Here is a 15,627-nt window from a genome sequence, read left to right as displayed (position 1 = left end):
CTGTTGCACATGGAAGACTGCTGTACAAATTGGAGAGGTATGGCATTAAGGGTAAGTTGCTACAATGAATAAAAGGATGGTTGAGTGGGTTGTTGTTGTTGTTTTTTGGTTTTTAGGAGCATTAGCAACTAAGGCCATATTGCTCCAGGAATATGCGGTGGTCATTCCCTGACCTTTCCGCATCCTCCGTATTTGGTGGTGACGGGCTGGAACCCCGGTCTAATCAAGAAGCGTGTGCTATGCACTGCTGCTCCTTCCCACCTGGCTACGGAGGCACCTTGGTTGAGTGGGAGACGGCAGAGAGTGGTAATCAATGGACACTTCTCTTCGTGAACAAATGTTATTAGTGGAGTTCCCCATGGTTTAGTGTTCGGCCGATTGCACGTGATACAAAGGTCGGTAGGGTTGTTAACTAAAGCCAAGACAGTATGCTACTCCAACTGCATCTAGACAAATTGAGCAACTTGGATGGGAAGTGGCAACTTAAGTTTAACATTGACAAATGCAAAGTACTGCATATAGATATCAATAACTCAAGAAAAACGTACCAACTGTGTGGTACTACACTCAGGGAAGTGGAAAGTCAAAAAGCCTGGGTGTAATTGTGCCGTCAAATATGAAGTTAGCTGAGCAGTGCAGATGGGCTGCCAGGGCAGGTCATGGAGTCTTGTCAATGATATACAGGAATTTTGCTAGCAGGGACAGGGAGATGATTATCCCATTGTACCAGGCAATGTTCAGGCCATACCTAGAATACTGTGTACAGATGTGGAATCCTCATTTTAGGAAGGATGTAGGGTTGCTAGGAGGAGTACAAAGAAAGGCAAGAAGATTGGTTATGGGAACAATGGGGTACTCTTACCAAAAAAGGCTTAAGTTCTGTGGATTGCAGCGTCTGCAAATTTTGAGGCATATAAAACCTTGAATGGGTTGAGCAAGCTGAATGCTAATGGTATTCTTCCTCTTGCTCAGATTAAGGATTTGAATTTGAATCTATACCTGCGTGGTATAGATTCAAATTGAGGCAAGCCAGTTTTAGAATAGATGTGTGGAAATTTGCCTTTAGCCAGCGGGTGGTTGATTGGTGAATGGACTTCAACCTTTTGTTGTGGAAGTTGATAGCCTAAATAAATTTCAGGCTGAGCAGAACAGGCATTTCGAACGAATGGAGAGGTACAATGGGAAGGTTTTTTTTTTTTTCATCTCTCCTGATGCTGCATAAGCTTGCTTTCTTGCATCTTATGCCTCTATTAATGCTAATGCTAATGAGTAGCACTGCAAAGCAAGGCGATTGAGATTTCCAGGACTACTGGGTGTCATAGTGGAACAAGTAAATACATGGGCTGTGTTAGAGTAACTAAGAGTAGAAACAGGTGCATGTATACTTGCATTAACACCAGTCTTAGGAGAAGTGCTGGTCAAGACATCAAAGGAAGATATTGTTGGGAAATCAGATACGTGATGTCGTAGATATAATCTATGCAGAATTGGAATTTGGGGAGTACAATGTATACAGAAAGGATGGACAGGACAGGAAGGGAGGAGGGCTTAGGCTATTAGTTAATAAACACATAAAATCTAAGGAACTGCATCCAATTGATATTGGTGGACAATGCAAAGTTGAATCAGTTTGGTGTGACATAAGCACTGGAAAAGGGAAAATGAGAGTAGGTGTGTGTTATATGCCTAATGAATATGATGAGTATAATGAGCAATTGTGCAGAGAAATAGACTGGGCCAGTAAATCAGAATGTCTTATAATGGTGGATTTTAACTTTCCAGTGACTGGAACTTGTGGGTTGGTCACACGCACTCTAGTAGTAAGACTTTTGTGGATTTATTGGATGACTGTTTTCTACAGCAACATATTACAGAGGAAACCAGAGGGGCTAATACTCTTGATCTGATAATTAGCAGTGATTATTCATGCATTAAGAATATATATATATATATATTTTTTTTTTTATGTGAACCCAAACACGAGAAGTATTAGAACCTATAGTACTTAGTACCGTGCTTGGGTTGGAGTTTGAGAAGACGAAAGAAGATATTTGTTGACATTGGACTTGAACTTCTGTAGATTGCAATTTTCAGGAAATGCGTATGAAGGAAGGTTGTTCCAGAAAATGGCAGTTGAATGAATAAATGAGGAAGATGAAAAGTTGGTTCTGTGGGTTTGAAGTTGGACAGTAAATGGATGTTGGCTGGTGGCATCACGTGTTCGGACTGTTTTGAAAGAGAGAGAGTGGGAATTATAGAAGCCAATTCAGAAGAACAGTGCCCATGGAAGTATCTGAAGAAGAGGAATGCAGCAGAAACAGTACGTCTATGAGAAAGCGAGGTCAGAGATTCTGTTAGAGATGAATCATTAATTAACCTATCTACCCTCTTCTGAATGGAATCAAGAAGCCTGAGAGAGGTTTTGGGGGCACCACCCTAGATGTGGGAACAATATTCCATGGCAGGGCGGATTTTTGATTTATACAGAGTGAGCAGCTGTTTGGAAGAAAAGTAACGCCGAGAGTGAAAGAGAAAACCAAGTTTTTTAGATGCAGAGGAAGCAATATTTGTAATGTGCCAAGAGAAATTAGAAGTCAGAGTAATCCCCAAAAGAGATATATCATTTTGCTTAGAAATCGGAGTGTCACTAAAGATAAGCATAGGAGTAGAAGAATCCTTTTTGCGAGATATAAGACAATACTGAGTTTTAGAAGGGTTGAAATCAACTAAGTTGTCATTGCCCCGCTGGAGAATTACCTGAAGATTGGCATTTAAGGAATTGGTAGCAGATTTTCAAGAAGTTGAAGCTGATTGAGCAGGACAAGGTTTCTTAAAATGGAAAGTGGAATGCAATGTGCTATCATCAGCAAAACTATGGATAGGATTTCCAGTCAATGGAAGAAGGTCATTAATATACAAGAGGAAAAGCGTGGAGGAAAGAATTGAACCTTGGGGGGGACACCGGCATTAGTGGAGAAGTTAGAAAATGGAGAGCCATCTACCATCACCCTCAGTGAGCGATCAGAGAGAAAACTGGATAACCAATTACTAAAAACAGTTGGCAATTGTGTTTGGCATAAAGGTCTTTAGAAGACCTTTATGCCAAACACAATCAAAAGCCTTTCAGATGTCAAGAGCAACTACTTGTGTTTCACCGAACCTTTCCATTGAATTAGTCCATAAATGGGTAACATAAGCCAGAATATCACCAGTGGATCAACTCTGACTGAATTCATACTGCCGATCATTGATCAGACGGAAGGTTTCTAGGTAGTTTAAGAGTTGGCGGTTAATCGATTTCTCCATTACTTTTGAAAGAGTAGAAGTAATTGCAATTTGACGATAATTGGATGGGAGGGATTTGTCACCTTTTTTAGGAACTGGCTGGATATCAGCAAATTTCCAAGCAGAAGGAAAAACACCTTTGGAATAAGAAAGTGAAAAAAGGCGGCAAAGAATAGGAGTAAGTTCAGAAACACAGGTTTTGAGAACAAGTGTTGAAATACCATCAGGACCTGGAGCTTTCTTAGCATTAAGATTCATCAAAATCCTTCTGATATCCTTTTGATGGAAGACCACAGGAGGCATTGAATGGAGTGTGTTGGGAATGGTGGGAGGTGTTTTACGAAGATCATTAATACATGAGCTGGAAAAAAAATGGGATGCTAGCAGGTCAGCTTTATCCTTGGCTGAAGTGACAACAGAACCATCTGGTTTGGACAGAGGTGGGAGCAGAGATGGGCAAAAGTTGCGGCCAATAGCTTTGGCAAGAGACCAGAATGCTCGACTACCATTAGGGTAAGAAGCAAGTTTTCTACTCTTAGCCTGTTCAAACTCTTGTTTGGACTGATTAATAACTGTTTTGCAATTGTTGCGAACTTTGGTGTAGGCAGAAAATGAAACGGAAGAATTAGAAACAAGCCAATTACGATATGCAGTATTCTTCTCTTGAACAGCCTTAGCACATTTATTGGAAAACCAAGGTTTACATAAAGGACAAGATTTTAAAGTGGAGTATGGGATAAAGGATTCCATTCCTGCAAGAATAATTTCACTGACACGATCTGTGCAAACGTTGACATCAGAACTTTTGAAACAGTAATCCGACCAAGGAAAAGAAGAAAAGAAGTCTCGCAGGTCATCCCATTTTGCATTCTTGTAATGCCAAACAACACGTGGTTGGGAATAGCCATGAGATAAAGTTTCCATTGGAGAAGAAACAATCACCAAGTTGTGATTTGAATTGCCTAAAGGACCTCTCACTTAGAAGGGTTGTTTGTGAGAAAAAGATCAAGCGTATTGGCTGTATGATTAGGATTGTCTGGTATTCTTGTAGGTAAATGAACAATCTATACAAAAGTCTCAGCATTTTGACCTGCTGGGTTGGTGTGACTAGAAAACGGAAGCCAGCTGGATTTGTGAACATTAAAATCACCAAGGAAAATTACCTCACTGTTAGGAAAGTTGGACTAGAGAAAGTCAAGTTGCAAAGAGAGGAAGTCAAAGAGCTCCAAGTGATTAGTGGAGTTGGGAGAACGGTAGAGACAACAGATGAATTTAACACAATGAGGTAGAGAGATTTTAAGCCAGAGAAGATCAAAGAGAGGAGATTCCAAATTGCCAAGTCTCTGACAGGGAATATCAGAACAGACATATGCACAAGTACCACCTTTGAGGTGAAAGGAATCATACAGCGAATAATTTGGGCATCTGAGATGAGCAGTAGTTGAATCGACCAATAACTGAGATTCTGTCAGAAAAAGTACATGGGGTTTGGCAGACTGCAAGTGGAAATGGACATCGTTGAGATTAGAATTGAGACCACGTATATTTATGAAATGAATTAGGAAGTGCTTGGGAGGTTTAGATCTTTTCGCAGATAAGCTTGCTCTATTAGTTTGACAATTCATGGTGTATTCAATAGTAAGAAAAAGTGGGTGGGACATGCTGTATGAAGTAATGAAATTTTTGGATATGGCGTACACGTGGTAAGAATATACCCAGATCCTTGACATAACGTGGCCTCGGCAATGCTCCCCGCATACACACTACTCGGACTCCCTCCAGTCACTATCTGGCAGAGTAGAGGTAGCAAGATTATACACTAACTGATCCGGAAGCCTGCTAGAGAGTTACCAATAGGTTCGGTCCGGTGTACTAACTAGCGGCCGGCCTGCGAAAACCGTTTTAGAGCTGTACCCTGAAATGTAAGGAATATTGGATCTCGCCATGACGTTCATCATAACCTCAAAAGTCATCAATCGTACTGCATGATGGAAGAGATAGGGAAGGGTTGGCCGGAACTTAGCTCTAGAGACTAAACATGGGTTCCACCACTTCAAGCCTCCAATAAGCAAAGTGGTGGTATTTCACCGGTTGATGAGAGTCATCTACCACCAAGTACTACCAGGTAACATAGAGGGGTGGCGTTCCTCCATGTGGTGTGGGTGCCACACCTCGACCCCTGCTTACGTTGGTTCACACCTGGGTGGTCACCCACCATGTACTTGTGCATGGAGGGTATACCCAGGATTACTAAGTCCCACCATCGTGAAGGTGGAAGCAGAGGATTTGGCTGTCACAGACCATCTGGACTTCGCCGAAATTGGGTCCACTTGACTTGAGTGTCACCCGAATATCAGTTCCATCAGCGTTTTAGACTCCCAGGTAGCAAGTACAGATTGTCTGGCATATCTGAGAGAATGTCTGTGACAACCTCAAGGACCAAATGGACAACCTCAAGGACTATATGCAGATAAAGGAACAACTGGGTGTCAGTGATCACGATGTACTGATTTACTTATAGATCTAACTACCATCAATGGTAAAGGGAAGGCCTTTTGCTTTTGTCAAGGTGACTACAGGGGTCTCAGATAGTTTTTAAATCTGTTCAGTACGATCAACTGATGATGATGTTACCAACGTTGAATTCTAAATGGGAAGCCTTCAGGGACTTAATCTTTGTGGCACTAGGCTTTTTGTACCAACTAAGAAATACTGTTCAAGTTTTAGGCCTAAAAAATGTCAGTTGAATTAAAAAGGCTCTTGGCAGAGAACAAAAATGTATGGGCTGCATTTCAATTATCAGGTGACACAGAGCCTGTGGCACATATAAAATAATCTGTATTCAAGTCTCAAAGGAGGTTAGGCAGATTACGAGAAATTGGCAAAGGATGCAAAGAAAAACAGCAAGGAGTTCTTTACTTATGTGAACTCTATAATGAAAGGGATAAATCAGATTGGACCACTTAACATAGATGGGTTGCACTGAATCAATTATCAGTTACCTGAGCATGATCATGCTAAGGTAGCTGATAAACTGACTGAGTATTTTACATCTACATTCACACATGAGGAGTTATTCAATGAGAGGAAATGCCCGAAGTTTATCAATTTCTAACAGAGATCTAAGTGATTTTGTAATAACTGAGTGCAAAGTGGAGGAGAAATTGTTGAAGTTAAACATAAGGAAGGTACCTGGGGTGGATGGGATCTATCCAGTTATATTAAAGGAAGCAGCAAAGGAAGTAAGCAAACCCTTAGTTATAATTATGACAGCTTCCTTGGACTCAGGGGAGGTATCCATGGACTCCCAGAAATCAGCTGATGAAACCATTGGTTAACTGTCTTCAGCAGTTCTTGTCTTGTTTAAAATCATTTTTCATTTAACAGACAAAATATTCATCATATGCTGATCTCAGACAGTTTTCAATTCTATACAGTGGGACCTTTTGATGATGTTACAAACAGCAAATTCTAAATGTGAAGCATTCAAGGAATAAATCTTGGATGCTACTAGGCATTTCATACTATCTAGGAAATACTGTTCTACGTTTACGCCTAAATGGATGATCATATGAAGTAATTGGCACCTCCGTAGCCAGGTGGGAAGGAGCAGCAGTGCGTAGCACACGCTTCTTGATTAGACCGGGGTTCGAGCCTGTCGCCACCAAATACGGAGGATGCGGAAAGGTCAAGGGAATGACCACCGCATATCCCGGAGCAATATGGCCTTAGTTGCTAATGCTCCTAAAAACCAAATAACAAACAATAACACTCAATATGAAGTAATGAGACTCGTGGCAGAGAAGAAAAATGCATGGAATGCATATAAATTATTAGGCAACACAGAAGCCTATGATAGTTATAAGCTAGTCCATAATAAAGTCACAAAGGAACTTAGGCAAGTGAAGGCAGAGTACAAGAAATCTTTGGCAAAGGATGCTAAGAAAAACCACAAGGATTTCTTTACTTATATAAACTCTAAAAGGAAGAGGATGAATCAGATTGATCCACTTGATATCGATGGTTTGACTGTTGATGATTCTGCTCAGATAACAAACAAACTGAATGAGTATTTTGCCTCTACATTCACACACAAGGAGTTATTAAGGATTGAAAATGCCAGACGGTTATCAAATTATAGCAGGATGCTTAATGATTTTGTAATAACTGAGAGGAAAGTGGAGGAGAAATTGTTGAAGTTAAACAAACATAAGAAAGGCACCTGGGGTGAATGGGATCGATCCAGTTATGTTAAAGGAGGCAGCAAAGGAAGTAAGCAAACCGTTAGCCATAATTATGAGAGCATCCTTGGAATCAGGAGAGGTCCTCATGGACTGAAGATGTGCAAATATATCCCCAATTCACAAAGGGGGGATTGAAGGGTGACACGAGTAATTACAGACCAGTTAGTTTAACTTCTGTTCTGGGTAAAATAATGGAGTCGCTGATTAAAGATTCATTGCACGATCATCTAGACAAGACTGCACCAATAATTCAGACACAGCATGGGTTTGTTAAGGGAAAGTCTTTTCTGACAAATTTGATTGGATATTATGATGTGGTTACAAAGGAACTGGATGAAGAAATAATTTTGATATCATATACTTGTATTTCAGGAAAGCTTTTGACACTGTTGCACATGGAAGACTACTGTACAATTTGGAGCAGAATAGTATTAAGGGTAAGTTGCTACAATGGATAAAAGGATGGTTGAGTGGGAGAAGACTGATGGTGGTAATCAATGGATGTTGCTCTTCATGGACTAATGTTATTAGTGGAGTCTCAGAGGGTTTGGTTTTGGGTCCACTGTTTTGTATATTTATCAGTGATATTGATGAAGGTATATTAGGCTTAGTGTTGAAGTTTGCAGATGATACAAAAGTTGGCAGGGTTGTTAATGACAGTAATGTCAGTGTGCTACTGCAACAGGATCTAGAAAATTTGGGAAGATGGGCTGAGAAGTGGCAACTTAAGTTTAACATTGACAAATGGAAAGTACTGCATATGGGTAGAAGTAACCCCAGAGGAATGTTCCAAATGTGTGGTACTACACTTAGGGTGGTAGAAAATGAAAAAGTCCTGGGAGTAATTGTGTAGTCAGATATGAAGTTTTCTGAACAATGCAGACAGGCTGCAAGAGCAGGTCGTGGGTTTTGTCAATGATATACAGGAATTTTGCTAGCAGGGAAAAGGAGGTGATTGTCCCTCTGTATAAGGCAATGGTCAGGCCACGCCTTGGGTACTGCATACAGGTCTAGTGCCTCATTTTAGGAAGGATGTAGATTTGTTTGAGTATGTACAGAGAAGGGCAACAAGATTGGTGATGTGAATGAAGGGATCCTCTTTCCAAGAGAGGCTTAAGTTCTGCAAATTGCAGCGGCTGGAGACTAGGCACCTGTGAGGTAATCTGATTGAGGTGGATAAGGCCTTGAATGGATTGAGCACACTGAAGTCTGATTGGATTCTTCCACTTGTTCAGATTACGAACCGAAGGGAGCATAAATTCAAATTGAGGAAAGACAGCTGTAGAATAATTCTGCGGAAATTTGCCTTTGGTCAGTGGGTGGTTAATTGCTGGAACCAAGTTCCATCTGTCATTGTGGAAGTTGATAGGTTAAATAAATTTAAGGAGGAACTGGGCAAACATTTAGAGGGAATGGTTGTGTGTATTTATTTATTTATTTTTTTTTTTTGGCTGATGCTACATAAGCTCATACACTTGCTTTCTTGCATGACATGGCACGATTACTATTACTTAGCCCAGACTTTCAACCCCAATTTTCCTTCTGATTTTTAGTTGCGACTCACTATTCCTTAAAGACACTTATTACAGGTGTCCATCAATTAGCGCTCTTAATTGGGAAATAAAAATTGAGTGTGAACTGAATTTGTGTTCAGTAGGGAAGATTTATCCGTAGAATATAATGTAAATAATTGTAGCTGGTTGGTGTTATCAGTGTTTCTGGCTGATTTTAAGGATCATTTCTATTTATAACAATACTAAATGTAGCAAGTGCATTTAAAGCTTTAAATATAAACTTTGAATACATATTCTATATGATAAAATATCAATACTAAACATTTTCATTAGAATCCAAAAAAACTTACCGTAAAATTATGGAACCTTATATGTATACTGTAAATAAAAGCTTGTGATATTGCAGATTTTCAAATCCCTCAGAATCACTCAATATAGCACTCATCTGAATTCAACCTTTTTAGAATTTCCAATTTTTAGTTTCCAACAAAAAGTTTTTCTGATAGCTTTTCACCTTGTTTTTTCACTTGGTGTCTTACTTGATCTGTTTGAGGCCATCTTTAAAAAAAAAAGAAAAAAAAAAGTGAAGTTGAAACTAGCTACATGATAAACTAAAATCACTTGGACACAAAATGCATAATAACAATATGTAAAACTGAACTGAAAACAGCATTGCTGAGGAGGGATACCGAGCACTGTGCAGCTTAAATCAACCCCCTGTCAGAAGTGTCAGTTCCTAAAGAGAAGTTTTATAAACAGCCCTTCATTAAACCAGCTAATTAGCATCCCCAATTAGGCACTCCCTTTTCAATAACACTGCCAGGTGAGTGAGGTATAAAGTGTATATTTTTATAATAAGCAAGAAATGGTGCACATATAATACAGGAAACTTGTAACAGTACAAAAATAAGAAATTAGCACAGACATTTAAATTATCCATGAACATAAAAAAATAACTTTTGGGCAATAAACAGACAAATTTTCAAAACGTCTCCTTTTCATGATTTGGAAATTCTTTGCAGCATTTCCAGTTAGGCTGGAAATTCATCTATTTTCTTGTTAATTACAGTATCAGTTAAAATTCAATTTAAATCAAAGAACAGCCTTTTGAAGGTAAGAAAGTATGTGAATTGCAATTGATTGGAAGTGTTTTTGTACTTCTCTCAGGCACACAAACACCTTCTAATGGAACAACTGTACTGTACTGTACTGTACTGTTCTTTCTAAAATGCCAGAAATTAGCTACTTTATTTTTGCATCATCACTAACATCTATTCTGCCCCATATTTTGTGGTGGAAACCCTTGCTTTTCCAGTAACAGCTGGAAAAGCTGTTCTACCTGTAAATAGAGAAAATGGGTTAACCTTATACTGTACTTTAATTTCCTTTTCTCTAAGCAAACAGGTATAAAAGATACACAAATTCCATCTTTTATTTGTCGTAAATAACATAAGTGACTGATTTTCTCTTTAGTGTCCTTACTTATTTGAATTGAAGTTTTATTAAAAGTAATTTTAAAAAATGAACCGAACTACATTAGTGTATAAAAAAAATATTGAATTTAACTATATAAAAATGCTTCATTTGAAAGGCTAAACACTTTTCTTTTATTTGCAGGCGATCTTTAAGCTTATCTGCAGCATCAAGCTGTAGTATTGACATCCCTACTCTAGGAGAAAGAAGTGTAAAAATTCAAATGCCAGAAAATCAGGTTCTTATATTTTTCCTTTTGTTAATATTTTTATGATTATTATTATTATTACATGTAGTCTGACTCTTAACTGTGGCTTGATTTCCATGTTTCACCGTATCTATAAATCATTAATTTCATGAATGATTTATTAGGTACGATGGCGTGTACTGCTGAATCCCAAATTCAATAGTTCCCTGTGCTTTGTTTGCATATTGCGGTTGATATAAGCACAAGTTGGAGGTATTCGAATGTTATGTGCCCTCAATAAATCTGTTGTCTGTACAAAATATGATAAAATTAGGATTACTGAATACAAAATTCGTATTTATGATCCTTTTCTTTTACAGTTCATTTTCAGTTACTCTAAATTGTTGGAATGTTTGTTTTTGAGTTTTGATTTAAATTAATAATTTATAGATATGGTGACACCTACTGCTGAATTCCAAATTTCATAGTTCCTTGTGCTTTGTGTGCACAGGGAACTATGATAACAAGTTGATATCAGCATAAGTTGGAAGTATCTCACTATTATGTGGCCAAATTGCCAACCAGTAGTTGGATAGTTTGACCTCATAGGCTGTATTTTGCAATTATGCCACAGTTACTTCATGAAGTGAATGCCCCCTTTCCATCCACTTATAATTCAAAATTTTTGTAGCCATAGACAGTCCTCTGGTTTCCACAGTTTTTGCCAATGTTATTTAGGCCCCTCTGTTGTTCATAACTATCGGTTATTGACTGTGCTGACAGTATTTAAGGGATCAAGGTTGACATATTACCAGACCATATAATTTTCTGATTTTTAAAAGTCTTCTCTCCTGCCCTTTCTCAAAGAGAGAAGAAAGTGAGACAGTTCTGTATGTGTGGGTGTGCGTTCTTGAAATGCAAGCTTGGCATCCACCTTAAAAACTCCATAACGTTCATCTTTTTTTTTCAGACATTATTTATCATACATGAAGGACATATCCTAATTCTGTATGTAGCTTTAGCAAATTAAGTTTGTTGTGTAATTCTTCAATCTCATATTGTGGAGACACTGCCTTCATTCCTTGATATTGCACTACTCAATAGAATCAGCATTACATACAAAATGAGGATATACCTTTCATAATTATATACAGCTCTTTTAGCATAATACTTTTGTTTTTGACCTAATGTCATATTTACTGCATTTTCTTGCATCTTATGTATTGTGAATATATTTCCCATTGCTAGATGGTGGAGATATTTTACTGTCTCTCCCTGTCCACCACTGTGATCCCAGACAAGATCGAAATCTGGGTCTAGATGGTGACATGCACTTTAAATAAAGCAGCAATATACTTCTCCACTGAAATAGTACATTTTATTTAGAATGGTGCAATACCAAGTCAACTTGTGGCAAAGTGCCTCCACAATATGAGATTGATGCACTAAATAACAAAATTAGTTTGCTGAATTATATGCAAAAAATGAGGGTACACCCTTCATGTACACTGATATTATATAGCTCTCTTAGTGTAAACCAGGGGTCACCCAACTTCTTTGACCGTCGACCCCTTCAAGAGTTTCTTGACTTTTTATTGACCCCCTCTGTTTTACTATTATATAATTATAATAGGACAAGCAAAAAAAAAAAAAAAAAAATGCTTATGTGAGTGTTTAGATTGTTTATTTTATAGTTACCGTGTTTATTTTATGTATAATATAGTATATATTATTATATTGGCTTAACATCAAAGGGATACGTTTTTGTTTTTGACGTCCTTCTTAACTTTACATATTTGATAGGAGGGATAAATAATATATAAAATATAAAATTTAATTTAGATAACAAAATAACAATAATACAATCTTCCTTATATATATGAAAATAAGACTTTTATTGACTTGTATACAATTTACTAACTTTGTCAATGTGAAGGGTGTGCTTCATGACTCTTGACAAGATAAGCAATGTTGGGTTGAAAATTAGTAAGTTTCAGCCTTAAATCGCCATAGAATTCTATATCTAGCTTATTTCTTTGTTTTGTTAAAATGGAATTAACATGGCTGAAACCAGCTTCAACCATGTACGAACTTGAAAATGCAAGCAAAAAGGGGGTACCACTTCAGAAAGTTTTGGATATTTTTCTACAACATTTATATTCATCCAAAAGTAACTTAAAGTCCTATTTTTAAAAAGTGTCTTAGCTTCAAGATCAACTGACAATTCAATAAGTTCATCTTGTAAGTTACATTCGATATTTTCAATATCTGCAGAAAACAGCATGATAATCCAATCTGGAATGTGCATGTTTTCAAAATCTGCAAAGCGCAATTTAAAATCATCCCTCAAATTTTCAAGATGTTTTGTGTATATTTCTAAGTCTTCATCTTTTACTTCCAATTGCCATAGATTTGAAAAGTACCGAAAATTTTTTCGTAACAATGATAATTTAAATAAAGCTAATATAGCTTGGAAGCCTAAAAGAATTGTCCGAGCTTGAATAATCATGACATCTTTACCTTGTCAATGGGTCTGTACATCATTAAATTTTGAAAATAACCCCGCCAATTAGAAAATATGATTCTTATTTCTCTTCAGTTCATCACTCAAAAACAAATTAACATCTGCAAGAAATTCTAGGGTTGAGTCAAACAACTCAACAAATCTTTGTAGACTTGCACCTCTAGACAACCATCTTACTTCAGTATGCAAGAGTAATTGGTTTGATACTTCATCATTTTTTTCACAAAGTTTGGCAAACAATCGCGATTTAAGAGGATGAGCTTTAATTTGATTAATAGATTTAATACACACTCTTAGAGTATCATGCAGTTTGTCACTGAGAGTTTTTGCTACCAAATGGTTTCGGTGCAATACACAGCGAATAGTACGTACACTTTGAACTTTTTCTTTCAGAAAGCAGTGAAACCTCGATAACGGCCCACCATTACAGGTGCGGCATCTGTGGCTACTGCTGTTATATTAGTAAATGGAATATCATACTTATTTAAATATTCCTCCCTTGTGGCATAGTGTGCCTGCTCTTCAACTGGCAATGTCCTTTCAAAAAGAAAGGGAATTAGTCAAAAGTGTTCTTGATGGCCCTCAACTTCAACAAATCATGAAATCATGTCTCATTGAAATAACCAATGGCCATTACTGTTCATGAAATCACTGAAGAGTAGAAACTCCAAAGACTGGTTGCCTCCCAGAGCACTATTAAACACAAAATAAAATCATTTCAAAAACTGGTTGCCTCACCATAATGATGTGGCATTGCATTTGTCACTATATACAAAGTTTTTGGAGCAAAGCTGAAACCGTGAAGTCCTGCAGTCATCCAATTCACTGTTGTTTTTGATTTTCATAAATGACATCGATGAAGGAATAGAGGGTGTAATGCCTAAATTTTCAGATGATGTAAAGATTAGTAGAATTGTTAATTATCACCGCCAAGCAGAGCTTCTTCATAGTGACCTAGAGAGACTTCAGGGATGGTCAGAAAAATGGCAGCCATGCTTTAATCCAGCAAAGTGTAAGGTATTACACCTGGGGAACAGTAACCCCAAAATAATTTATACACTTGGTGGAGTTGAACTAAAGGTGGTAGTGGAGGAAAGGGACTTTGGTGTTACTATACAGCCAGACATTAAGTTCTCCAAGCATTGTAGACAGGTTGCAAGGAAGGCCCATGGTGTCCTGTCAATGATTTGTCGGACAATTGCTGGTAGAGATAAAGGTGTCATAATCCCATTATATAAGGCTATTGTTAGACCACACTTGGAATACTGCATTCAAGTATGGAGACTGCACCTAAAGAAAGATATTGTGCTTCTTTAAAGGGTCCAAAGACTGGTTACTCACCAGGTAAGATCGGCAAAGGATGTCCCTATGAGGAAAGACTTCGAATATTTGGGTTGCAGAGCTTAGAAACCAGGCACCTTAGAGTAGACTTGATTGGGGTGTTTAAGGCTCTGAGAGGCATAAGTAAAATGAATGAGGACGAAATTTTCATGGTTATAAATTATTCTAGAACTAGGGGGCATAATTTCAAGCTACAGGTGGGAGATGTTTAGACTGGATTACAGGAAGTTTTATTTTAGCCAGCGAGTTATAAATTACTGCAATAAGTTACTTACATGGGTGGTAGAGGCTGACAGTTTGGGGAAATTCAGAGGTCAGCGGGATAATTACCTATGGGAGGAGGAAAACATATAGGATGTCTATTTTCTTTTCTCTTATTAATTATTTGGTTTTTTTTTTTAATTTTCTTCTTCTTATTCTTCTTATTATTTTTATTATTTTATTTTTATTATTTAATTTAATTTTATTTTATTTTATTCATTTATTTATTTATTTATTTTATTATTTTTTTTTGATTGGTGCAGCATAAGCCATAGGCTTCCTTGCACCATATGGCCATTACTAATACTAAATCACTCTGAAAGGACATTGATTTGAAAATGTAATAACCATAAAGAGTAACAAGATGGCTCACTTTTCAGTAATTTTAAAACAATCAGCTTTCCAGAAGTGCTTCCAGGTGCAGGGAAATCATTTCTTCAGAAGTGAATTAAGTTACCCTGTAAGTCCCCTCGATGTGGTGAGGGATTGAACCTCCTGCATGCTATTGCTTCCAATAAGTGGGCTGCAGACCACTGCACTTTACTCCACCTTTATCATGCACTTGTCCGATCTTAATTAGACTATGGGTCTCGAGTGTACGTGTCAGCTAGAAACTGCATACTACATTGGCTAGACCCAGTTCACCACTAAACTATCCTTATTGCTACTGGGGCATTTAGAACTTCCCTTGTCCAGAGTTTATATGTCAAAGCAGGCGAACCGCTACTGCTTTGACATATAAACAGTTGTCACTAAAATATGTCTTTAAAATGAAATCCCTGCCAGACCACCCCACGT

General features: G+C 37.7%; 1 protein-coding gene across 7 annotated transcripts in view; it reads left to right on the top strand.

The window, feature by feature from the left end:
• LOC150091454 (protein still life, isoform SIF type 1-like) overlaps positions 1-15,627 on the top strand; it is a 1,372,582-nt gene that overhangs the window by 895,706 nt on the left and 461,249 nt on the right. For all 7 annotated transcript variants that reach the window (XM_090375616.1, XM_090375656.1, XM_090375640.1 and 4 more), the window contains one exon: positions 10,661-10,754. In XM_090375616.1, coding sequence (XP_090231742.1) covers positions 10,661-10,754 — 94 coding nt within the window. The remainder of the gene's footprint in view (positions 1-10,660; positions 10,755-15,627) is intronic.

The sequence above is a fragment of the Mastigoproctus giganteus genome, chromosome 1, assembly GCF_048544385.1.
Source record: "Mastigoproctus giganteus isolate SK-2022 chromosome 1, ASM4854438v1, whole genome shotgun sequence".
Classification (NCBI taxonomy): domain Eukaryota; kingdom Metazoa; phylum Arthropoda; class Arachnida; order Uropygi; family Thelyphonidae; genus Mastigoproctus; species Mastigoproctus giganteus.
The sequence above is the reverse complement of the archived record's forward strand: the minus strand, read 5'-3'. Positions and strand labels throughout refer to the sequence as shown.